General features: G+C 44.1%; 1 protein-coding gene across 1 annotated transcript in view; it reads left to right on the top strand.

Moving 5' to 3' along the window:
• The window catches only part of LOC144681101 (protein eyes shut homolog), a 192,099-nt gene extending 180,479 nt beyond the window's left edge, over positions 1-11,620 (top strand). The window contains exons 8-9 of the mRNA XM_078542832.1: positions 8,653-8,749; positions 10,406-11,620. Of these exons, the coding sequence (XP_078398958.1) occupies positions 8,653-8,749; positions 10,406-10,535 (227 nt within the window). The 3' untranslated portion in view covers positions 10,536-11,620. The remainder of the gene's footprint in view (positions 1-8,652; positions 8,750-10,405) is intronic.
• Positions 11,621-12,358: the final 738 nt, after the last annotated feature.

Genomic DNA, 12,358 nt, shown 5'->3' with positions numbered 1-12,358 from the left:
GTAATGAGGTCAGGACCTGAGTGGCCCTGGTGGAACCCAAACTGGGCGTCAGTGAACAAGTTATTGCTAAGCAAGTGCCGCTTGATAGCACTGCTGATGACCCCTTCCATCACTTTACTGATGATCAAGAGTAGACTGATGGGGCAGTAATTGGCCGGGTTGGATTTGTCCTGCTTTTTGTGTACAGGACATACCTAGGCAATTTTCCACATAACTGGGTAGATGTCAGTGTTGTAGCTGTACTGGAACAGCTTGGCTAGGGGCGCGGCAAGTTCTGGAGGACAAGTCTTCAGTACTATTGGTGGAATATTGTCAGGGCCCATAGCCTTTACAGTATCCAGTGCCGTCAGCTGTTTCTTGATATCATGTGGAGTGAATCAAATTTGCTGAAGACTGGCATCTCTGATGCTGGGGACCTCCGCAGCAGGCCAAGATGGATCATCCACTCAACACTTCTGGCTGAAGATTGTTGTCAATGCTTCAACCTTTTCTATTGCACTGATGTGCTGGGCTCCCCCATCATTGAGAATAGAACAAAGAACAAAGAAAAGTACAGCACAGGAACAGGCCCTTCGGCCCTCCAAGCCTTCGCCGATCATATTGCCCGTCAGCTAAAACATTTTGCGGGGTCCGTATCCCTTTCTTCCCATCCTATTCATGTATTTGTCAAGCTGCCTCTTAAACACCACTATTGTACCTGCTTCCACCACCTCCTCTGGCAGCGAATTCCAGACACTACCCTCTGCGTAAAAAACTTGCCCCGCACATCACCTTTATAGTTTTCTCCTCTCACCTTAAATCTATGTCCCCATGTAATTGACTCTTCCACCCTGGGAAAAAGCTTCTGACTATCTACTCTGTCTATGCCACTCATAATTTTGTAAACTTCTATCAAGTCGCCCCTCAATCTCCGTCGCTCTAGTGAGAACAATCCGAGTTTCTCCAACCTCTCCTCATAGCTAATAACCTCCAGACCAGGCAGCATCCTGGTAAACCTCCTCTGCACCCTCTCCAATGCCTCCATATCCTTCTGGTAATGTGGTGACCAGAATTGCACGCAATATTCCAAGTGTGGCCTAACCAAGGTTCTATACAGCTGCAGCATGGCTTCCCAGCTTTTATACTCAATACCCCTGCCAATGAAGGCAATCACGCCATATGCCTTCCTGACTACCTTATCCACCTGCGTTGCCACTTTCAGTGACCTGTGGACCTGTACACCCAGATCCCTCTGCCCGTCAATGCACTTAAGGGTTCTGCCATTTACTGTGTAATTCCTGCCTGTATTAGACCTTCCAAAATGCATTACCACACATTTGTCCGGATTAAACTACATCTGCCATTTCTCTGCCCAAGTCTCCAATCGATCTATATCCCGTTGTATCCTTTGACAATCCTATTCGCTATCTGCAACTCCTCCAACCTTGGTGTCGTCTGCAAACTTACTAATTAGCCCAGTTACATTTTCCTCCAAATCATTTATGTATACCACAAACAGCAAAGGTCCCAGCACTGATCCCTGCGGAACTCCACTAGTCACAGCTCTCCATTCAGAAAAGCACCCTTCCACTGCTACCCTCTGTCTTCTATGACCAAGCCAATTCTGTGTCCATCCTGCCAGCTCACCTCTGATCCCGTGCGACTTTACCTTCTGTACCAGTCTGCCATGAGGAACCTTGTTAAAGGCCTTACTGAAATCCATGTATATAACATCCACTGCCCTTCCATCGTCGACCATCTTTGTCACTTCCTCGAAAAACTCGATCAAGTTAGTGAGACACGACCTCCCCTTCACAAATCCATGCTGCCTCTCATTAATACGGCCATTTGCTTCCAAATGGTAGTAAATCCTGTCACGAAGAATCTTCTCCAATAATTTCCCTACCACTGACGTAAGGCTCACCGGCCTGTAATTTCCTGGATTATCCCTGCTACCCTTCTTAAACAATGGAACAACATTGGCCATTCTCCAGTCCTCTGGGACCTCACCCGTAGCCAGCGTGGATTTCTGTCAATGCCCCAGCAATCTCCTCCCTTGCCTCCCTCAGTACTCTGGGGTAGATCCCATCTGGCCCTGGGGACTTATCCACCTTAATATTCTTCAAGACGCCTAACACCTCATCTTTTTTGATCTCAACATGATCCAGGCTATCTACACACTCTTCCCTAGACAAATCGATCGCTAATTCCTTCTCTTTGGTGAATACTGAGGAGAAGTATTCTTTCAGTATCTCTCCCATTTCTTCTGGCTCCACACACAGATTCCCACCTCTGTCCCTGAGTGGGCCCACCCTTTCCTTGGCCACCCTCTTGCCCTTTACATATGTAAAAAAGGCCTTGTGATTTTCCTTAATCCTGGTTGCCAGTGACTTTTCATGACCCCTTTTAGCCCTCCTGACTCCTTGTTTAAGAATGGGAATATTTGTGGAGCCTCCCCCTCCAGCGAGTTGTTTAATTGTCCACCACCATTCACAATTGGATATGGCAGGACTGCAGAGCTTAGATCTGATCCATTGGTTGTGGAATCGCTTAGCTCTATCAGTTGCTGCTTATGATGTTTGGCATGCAAGTAGTCCTGTGTTGTAGCTTCACCAGGTTGATGCCTCATTTTTATGCTCTGCTCCTGGCATGCCCTCCTGTACTCTTCGTTGAACCAATGTTGATCCCTGGCTTGATGGTAATGATAGAGTGGGGGATATGATGGGCCATGAGGTTACAGATTGTGGTTGAGTGCAATTATGCTGCTGCTGATGACCCCACTGGTTGCCCAGTCTGTGGTTGCTAGATCTGTTAGAAATCTATCCCGGTGCATGGAGGTAGTGCCACACAACACAATGGAGGGCATACTCAATGTGGAGTTGGGACTTCAACTCCAAAAGGACTGTGCGGTGGTCACTCCTCCTGAAACTGTCATGGACAGATGCATGGGCAGCAGGTAGGTTGGTACGCATAAGGTCAGGTATGTTTTTCCCTCGTGTTGGTTCCCTCACCACCCGCCGCAGAGCCAGTCTAGCAGCTATGTCCTTTAGGACTCAGCCAGCTTGGTCTGTGGTGGTGCTACTGAGCCACACTTGGTGATAAACATTGAAGTCCCCCACCCAGAAAACATTCTGCGTCCTTGCCACCCTTCGTGCTTCTCCAAGTGGTGTTCAACATGGAGGAGCACTGATTCATCAGCTGAGGGTGGAGGTGGTACAGTATGTGGTAAACTGAACTGGACTGGCCATATAAATATTGTGGCTACAAGAGCAGGTCAGGGGCTAGGAATCCTCCTGACTCCCCAAAGCCTGTCCACCATCTACGTGGTACAAGCCAGGAGTGTGATGGAATACTCTCCGCTTACCTGGGTGAGTGCAGCTCCCACAACACTCAAGAAGCTTGACACCATCCAGGACAAAGCAGCCTGCTTGATTGGCCCGCGAAGATTCACTTCCTTCTCCACCGACACACAGTGGCAACAGTGTGTACCATCTGCAAGATGCACTACAGAAACTCACCAAGGCTTCTTAGACAGCACCTTCCAAACCCACGACCGCTACCATCTAGAAGGTCAAGGGCTGCAGATACATGGGAACACCACCACCTGGAAGTTCCCCTCCAAGTGACTCACCATCCTGACTTGGAAATATATCGCCGTTCCTTCATTGTCGCTGGGTCAAAATCCTGGAACTCCCTCCCTAGCAGCATTGTGGGTGTACCTACACCACAGGGACTGCAGCAGTTCAAGAAAGCAGCTCACCTCCTCAAGGGCAATGAGCGATGGACAATAAATGCTGGCCTAGCCAGTGAAGCCCACATCCCTTGAATGAATAAAAAAGAAATCATCAGGAGATTTGCTTGCCCAGATTTGACCTGATGCCACGAGACTTTATGGGATCCAGAGTTGATGTTGAGGACTCCCAGGGCAACTCTGTTCTGACTGTACCCCACTGCACCGCCACCTCTGCTGGGCTTGTCATGCCGGTGGGACAGGACAAATGCAGGGATGGTGATGGTGGTGTTGGGGACATGATCTGTCAGATATGATTCCATGAGTATGACTATGCCAGGCTGTAGCTTGACTAGTCTTTGAGACAGTTCTCCCAATAAGGAGCTAAATAAGGAGGAAATATTTTCACGGATGGGTGGGACACAAACTTAAGGTCATTGGCAAATAAGCCAGGAAGAAATGAAGAGAAATCTTCTTGACTCAACAAGTTGTTGTGATCTGAAATGCACTGCCTGAAAGAGTGATGGAATCAGATTCAATAATAACTTGTAAAATTAAATTGGATAAATACATGAAGGTGGACAGGTGGTGTAGTTGCAGGGCTTTGGGGAAAGTGCAGGAGAATGGCATGAATTGGATTGCTGTTTCAAAGAGAGAGCACAGGCCTTCTGCTTTGCTATATCATTCTGTGATTCTAAGAAACAACTGAATCATCGAGTAATGGTGCAACTAATCTGCTATGTGTTGTTGTATTTTGGTTCCCAGATGTTTTTAGTAATCACTCTTTAAGCTTGGAAAGATCAGAACCTCTTTGTTTAATCTTGCCATGCGGCCTGGTACAAAGAAGGACCAGATTGAACTGGTTCTGTATGCATCAGTGTCTAGTGTAGCCGTGAAATGTGGCTCCCTGGAACACTTATAACAATAGCTCTTTACAGACACTTCCAGATAATACAGCAATATATATCATAATCATCACAATCCTGAGTGCACATCAGCCACCAACACGTCCTGTGAGAGGTTACAAACAAAATAGATATGGAAAGAAAATTCTCTCAGCCAATTCAAGGGAAGAAAATGGCGGAAGTTCCTCTCAGATCCCCAACCTTCGATCAAAGCTGAAATCTAGGAAAGTGTCCACGAGTTACACCACCCAACATCCCACCTACCTTTTGCATGTTGCAGTATCAACCCCTCTTGAACACTTTCAGGGAACCTGCACCTACTGGATGAGCAGCAAGTACAAAGGTCGGTGACTCTGTCAGGAGGAAACTTTGCCCGTGTTTAACCGAGATAATTCCGACAGCAAGCACTTGTAGTTCAATGGCTGTTTCACTTTGGAGTTTGTATAGTTTGGTGCCATGCATCACATTGCAGTTTGGATGTGATTTGTTTACAAGCTTATAAATTTTATATTCCCCCTTGCTTTAGCAGTGTCAAGACACAGCTATTAGCATCACTCTGCCTCCTGACTATGCAAAAACATGTAGGTGGGAATTAATGGTTGGCGCAGAAACCTGCGATAAGGACATTGTCGCTAATTTATTCTGTCATTCATTTGTTTCTTGGAGTAGATTGGGATCGAGGAGATGATTGGAAACAGACACGAGCAATCCATATTCCTTTCAAATTCACATGATATAATTATTTCTTTCTGAATAATAGAGCTGCTGGCATGCTGTTCGAGATGCTGGTCTAATACGATTTCATTTCCTCAAGAAATTAGATTGTGGAACTCCTGCCTAAGCCTTTTGCATTTTTTTTTAAATCTTTAATCATTGCTGCTTTACATCAAAATGCCTGTTGGATGAAGTTCAGACTTCAGTTTCTGAGGGTTTAAGATATTTAAAAATAGAAACCTTTGAAGACATCAGAAATCATCACATCACTGAAAGAGGTGCATTTTACACTGAGAACAGAGAGGTATGGAATCATACAGCACAGAAGGAGGCCTTTCAGCCCATTACATCTGTGCTGGCTCTTTGAAAGAGCTATCACTGTTTCCCTTGTAAATTTTCTCCCCTACAAGTATTTATACAATTCCCTTTTGAAAACTACTATTGAATCGGCTTCCACTACCCTTTCAGATGGATTATGATAACTCACTGAGTAAAATCATTTCTCCTCATCTCCCCTTTAAAAATGTTGACAAAATATTCATTTAAATGGTTGTCTTAGTTTATTGTTTAAAAATGGATTCAGTCCCTTAATTATTTTCTCCACTTCCCCCTCCCAGACTCCATCCTCAACTCACACACACCACCGCCCCCCCGACCCCCATCCCCCATTCCGCCACCCCAGCCGTCTCTTTCCCTTTCACCCATCAAGGCGCTGACTCTCTCCAAGGTGAAGCTCCACTGTGATGGTTGCCAGTCGCAACTTATTTACATGCCTGAGCCTAAACAGTGAGTGTCGACCAGCTGTTTATCCAGGGAGTGAAGGGAGTCACAGGCTGAGCCAATTCCTGCCCCCTCTTGGCATCCTCTCACATACGTGCACAATTCCCAGTGGCAGCCATAGGATAGCAATCAGAAGCTGGAGCGTCTGATGAATTTTTATTTTTTGGTCCCTCCCTTGCCCATGGATATAGAAGTGAAGTGTAACATCAAAGTTTCCACACATGAGGGAATGAAGCTGGGAGCGAGCAAGCCAGTGAACCATTGCTGAAGCTCTGCTCCCATCAAGTTGTGAGGCCAATAAATTTCCAAAGAAGCATTCCATAGTTAGAATCTTTGTGTTCTTTTTCCCTTAGTGCATACTTCATTACATCTTTACATCCAGGTGTCAAATATTGGGAAACCTTTAATTAGTTCATTTTAATTAATTATTTTAAAATTAAGGCTATTCCCTTTAGTAAAATTGCAGAACCAACAAAGTAATTACTGTTCCCAGCAGTTAGCACAATTAACATGATTGATGTATCAAAAATACAGGCACTTCATGGGCAGAATTTTAAGTTTGGCATGTGGGCGCGTGCCCAACACGTCGGAACGTAAAATGACGCATGTGGATGTCGGACATGCGTCCCGACGTCTTCGCGAACTCATGCGACAATACGTTTGGCGGACGCCCGCATGAGTCGGCTGCGTGCCCACCGATAATTATAAGACCTATTAAGGCTATTCACTGGATAATTAAGTTGAATTTTATGCTGCCTGTCCAACATTAAGGTTGACGGGCAGGCGAAAAGGCCAAGCGGCCTTTACATTTTTTAGGAAACCTCATCCACGAGCGGGATGAGGTTTCCTCAAGTAAATACTAATGAAATAAAAACTTTATTTTGAAAGTAAAAACATGCCCCATCTCATGTGACACAGTCACATGAGGGGACATGTTTCATTAAATTTTTAATGTCCTTATATATTTTTTTAAAAAGCACTTCAATCTTCCTGAAGCAGCTCCGTGCCTCAGGGAGATTGAAGCGCTCCTTCATGGACATGCACAAAATAGCACTGGACCCGACTCTCCCTCCTCCCCCCACCCGCACAGGTAGCGCTCCACTCACAATCCACACGGGCAGCGGTTGGCTCCACGACTGCCCCTGCCAAGCCCGCCCAACGACTGGAAAATTCTGGCCCACATTTGCAACAGTAGAGACGGAACAATGTTGAATTTGGACAATATTTTTCTAAATTCAACAACTTGCATTTATATAGCACCTTCAATGTAGTAAAATGTCCTAAGGTGTTTCAGTTATTTATCAGCATGAGGAATTTTAGTTACAAAGTTAGATTGGAGAAACTGGAGTTTTTCTGCTTGGATCAAGGGAGATTGAGGGGTGACCAATAGAGAAGTAAAAGATCATGGCAGGTTCAGATAAGGTAGACCAGAAAAAGCTGTTCGCTTTCGCTGATGGTCCAAGGATTAGAGAAAACAAATTTAAGGTTTTGGGCAAGAGATGCAGGTGTACATGAGAAAGGACTTTTTTACACAGCAAGTGATAATGACCTGGAACTTGGTGCCTACAAGGGTGGTGGAAGCAAAGGCAATGAGTGATTTCAAAAGGAAATTGGATGAGCACTTGAAAGAAATAAACTTACAGGGATAGAGCAGGGCACTGGGAATGACTGGATTGCCCTACTGAGAGCCAGCTTGGACTTGATAGGCCAAGTGGCCTCCTTTTATGCTGTAATATCTCTATGACTATGATTGTTTGACTAGGAATGTATTGAAACTAACTTTTGACAATGGGCTACAAAAAGGAGCTATTGGGGCAGGTGACATGAAGCTTGTTCAAAGAGGTAGGCTTTAAAGAGAATCTTAAAGCAGAAGAGAGAGTTGAATGGGTGGAGAGATTTAGGGAGGGAATTTTAGAGCTTTGGGCATTAGCAACTGAAGGCATGTCCACCTATGGGGCAGAATTTTACGCCGGCCGGATTCTACGGTCCCTCCGAAGTCGATGGACTTTTGAATGGCTCACTGCATTTTACTGCCCCGCCCCCACCGATTCTTAAAATTCTGCCCTAAGTGGAGTAATAAAAATGGGTAAGATGCGAGAGGCCAGAATTTGGGAATGCACATATCTCACAGGGTTGTAGCACTGGAGTTGATTTCAAAGGCCAGGGAGATGTTTGGAAACAAGGAACAGAATTTTAAAATTCAGGAATGTTGTGACTTTAAGTACAGCAGGATCTCCTCGATGATAGCAAAAACATTTTTTCAAAGAAGTTTTTTTCCCCCTTCTCTCTCTGCCTCTCTTGTACAGATTTAGTGGGCAAAATGTTTCCTCATTTCAAGTCAATCCACCTCCTCTCTCAGAGTGTGATTGGAGCTTTTTTATGGGTTAAGTGCAATGGTGTTTGAAGCTTGAGCGATAAGATAGGTGATTGAGGTTACTCGCTCCATTGAGATTGTGCCCACTGGGGCCACTGTCATGATTGAGGCTGCTGCTCACACCAGGGACTACAGCTCTCTGATCCGTGCCGTCTCATCTATCGTTTCAGGATTTGAAGGAGCTCGCTGTGAAATTGACACCAACGAGTGCCTCTCCAGTCCTTGCCAGAACGGGGGCCGTTGCTGGGATGAGGTCAACAGCTACAGGTAATGGTGTGGAATGGAAACAGAAGCAGGAGCTGTGTATCTTAGTGGCAGTTCTGAGGGAACTTCAACTCCGAATAGCAATATCGCCCCTCTGTGCGGGGAAACGGGAAGGCCAGGCAGCACCAAGTTGCCTGAAACTTAAGGCAATAGAATCATGATGGACCCGTACAAAATCAATAGGAAAGCCAATAGGATTTGTGATTATGAATTATGACTTGTTCGTGGTTATACTACAACTGTATTTAAATTAGTCCTCACATTACGAACTATGGTCATGTCATGAGGAAAATAATAAGCATCCAATTGGTCTTCAGTTAGCTACGCAATTAATTGTAAACATATTGGGTCAGATCTTGTTGCCAAAAAAAAGCTGTGTTAATGATAGATACCATTATGGATAGGCAAATCAAACAGAAAGTGCTGAGGATTAAGTCATATGTTGTGAATCTCCAGAACCTGCTGGTTGATTTACAGCTCTCCACAGTTAGCATCGCACAAACAGCATCAAGCCTTCAACCTCCTGATATTTATGAGTTTGTTGGATTTACACATTACTTACCCATTAAACTTACTGCAGAAAGTTAGGGTTGGAACTTAACAGCATTAGTACCCAGTTAATGATGTGACCATTAGTTATGCAATGGCAATGAACCTCTCTGGCCCAGTAAGTGAACACTTTAAACTGATAAATCTCATTGTTCCAAGTAATACATTTTCTTCCGAGATTTGAAATGCCAATTTTTAAACTTTTACCTTTTCTTCTTACTTTTCCTTCCTGGCTCCTTTTTTTTTCTCTTTCTCTCAATTCAATCTTTCTTTCCTTCTTGTAATTTTTCTTTCTGTACCTGATTTAACCTTGCACTTCCAGCGGGATAAAGCATAAAATTATTTCAAACTATACCGCGCAGGAAAATACTTAACTAGCAGGCCATGTTAAGTGGTGAAAAACCCCACTCCAGCACACCCTGAACCATGGTGATGAGCTAAGAAATATCCCACAAGTAAATCTTTCCATGGTCCCTTGTTTTCTTCAGGTATTATGGCATGGATGCCATGTGTTCCCAAGGGACTGTTGTTTGTGTCACAGAACAAGCCATATCTCCAGTTACAGCTGCTAAGAAGTTAATGCTGCGCCTAAGCACAAGGAACATGTTCAATAAGTAACTTGAGAGGGAAAACAAAGTGGGAGAAGGAGCAAGGGGAAGTGAGGAGAGGAAAGGGATGCATTGGCAGGACAGACAAGGTAAGAAAGGGAAAGGGAGAAAGAAGAGAGGATGGGAAATGGAGGGAAAGTGCAACTTAACAGAAAGATGTATAAAAAGAGGTTATAGGTTACTCGCCAAGTACCACACTGGAGTGTCAGCCTAGGTTATGCAGTCAAAGGTCTCTGGAATGTAACTTCAACCAACAACCTCCCTGACTCAATGAACCAGGGCTGACAGCTTATTTATTACACAGCTACATCTTACAACCTTGAATTTGACTCAGTTTTAATAATAAAAACTCTACTCATTGATGTTTTGACATGGATGTTAATTGATTACATAATTATTCATTCTTGTTAGCCGTTGATCCCTTCGACTGTGATGTTGACATGGTTGTCAGCCTCTGTTCTAATATTTGGTGTTTAACTCTGTTCTCCTCATGTTCTGCCAGATGTCTCTGTTTGCCGGGATTCTCTGGAACACATTGTGAAACGAACATCAATGAATGTTTATCTGGACCCTGCAGAAATAATGCCTCTTGTCTGGATCTTGAAAATGAGTATGTACCAGTAAAAATTTGACTAAGTAGGTTTATACACAAATACATTCAATTTGAGACAGGAGTATTCATAATGCAAGTATGAGACTGAATAATGTTAGATTCTGGGAAATAAAACTTGGGATCAACAGTGATCACAAGTGATATTGTACAAAATATTTGGGGACATGATGATTGCAGGGAGGGAATCTGATCAGCTTATTGGGCCTGGAAGAAAACCCCTGCTCCACCTGGCCCCCAAGCAGTGCTGTAAAGGCACTGTCCTCACGGATCCATCCCTTCTTGCCTTATTATACCTTAATATTTGCCAAGGCCTTGGTGACCCGACCAACGTTAAATAGAAATAAGAGAGTTTTCTTTTAACATAGAGGCTCACAACCTCCTTAAAAGTTTTTTTTTTACTGACCAACCCACCTTCTGACAGTGAATTGCTTGCCCATCCCTCACCCTACCTTTGTTAAAACCAGCAGAGGGGAGATTTGAGGCAGCTTGTGGTGGCGTTTGAAATTACCCCCAATATTTTAAGAACTAGGGCTCGTAAAATGTTCACATTTAATAATCAAGGAAAGGAAGACAACAAAGAAATGTCAGATGATCCATGTCCACACTTGCAGTTCCACTTAAGTTCAAATTCAAATATTTCCACACACTTTACAGATACACTGTCCATTGTACATGCTAAAGACTCGGTGACTCATTACCTGACGTAGCCACCTTGAGTGATGGCATGTGAACAGGAGTCAGAGTGGGGCCACCTGACCTGTGCTTCAAGTGCACCAGCCTGGGAGGTGACACCATAATTCAAGTGAAGAGTCACACACAGTGTTGAGCTATAACTCGGAATTACATATACTTATGAGACTAGCCACCAAGAAATTAAAGCCAGGTACCTCTGATCGACATGAATCAACTGGTCAAAACTGTTCAGAACAATAACAGGAACTTTTGCGATGCAACTGGCGCCATTTGAAGACTGAAGCTCACAATATGATTTTGTAGAATTTTACCCACTTTGTAGGAATCCACTCTATTGCCTTTAGGTTTTCACTTCAAACCCAGAAAGTAGATCATTCACTGATACAAATCTGTATATTGATAAAATTGATGACACATTATTATTCAATAAACAACAATATAACCTTTAAAAGGATAGTTTGTGTCATGCTCAAGTGAAGGGTTGATCGCACACTTGTGGTAGACTCCTGACATCATCTTGCTTCTGAGAAAGTGAACTCCATCCCCTCTATTGTTGTACAAGGTAGACTTAAAGCAAAAACAGAATTACCTGGAAAAACTCAGCAGGTCTGGCAGCATCGGTGGAGAAGAAAAGAGTTGACGTTTCGGGTCCACACGACCCTTCAACAGAACTGAAGTAACTCCATACTTCAGTTCTGTTGAAGGGTCGTGTGGACCCAAAAGGTCGACTCTTTTCTTCTCCACCGATGCTGCCAGACCTGCTGAGTTTTTCCAGGTAATTCTGTTTTTGTTTTGGATTTCCAGCATCTGCAGTAGTTTTTTGTTTTTAGACTTAAAGCATTTGTCTTTATACTCCCCTTACCACAGGTTTAATGTGATTGCTAATGGCTTGGCACATCTCACCCATTAGCCTCTTCACATGCCTTTTGCCTCCATTGGTTTATTGTGAAGTGCATCATCTCCCTCCCCACTTTGACCAGCCCAGTTCCTTTGTTTTTGTTGGGGTTTATCTCACAGCTGCACAATGTACCCTTACCCCTGAGCTGCCGCCTTCCAGTGGTCGGCATTTTAAATTTCTTTATATGAATGCAGTTTCCTATCATCTTTCTATTGTAAGTATGTTTCAGCAATTCTGGTCTTTGAGCGATT

The sequence above is a fragment of the Cetorhinus maximus genome, chromosome 5 (genome assembly GCF_964194155.1).
Source record: "Cetorhinus maximus chromosome 5, sCetMax3.hap1.1, whole genome shotgun sequence".
Lineage (NCBI taxonomy): Eukaryota > Metazoa > Chordata > Chondrichthyes > Lamniformes > Cetorhinidae > Cetorhinus > Cetorhinus maximus.
The sequence above is the reverse complement of the archived record's forward strand: the minus strand, read 5'-3'. Positions and strand labels throughout refer to the sequence as shown.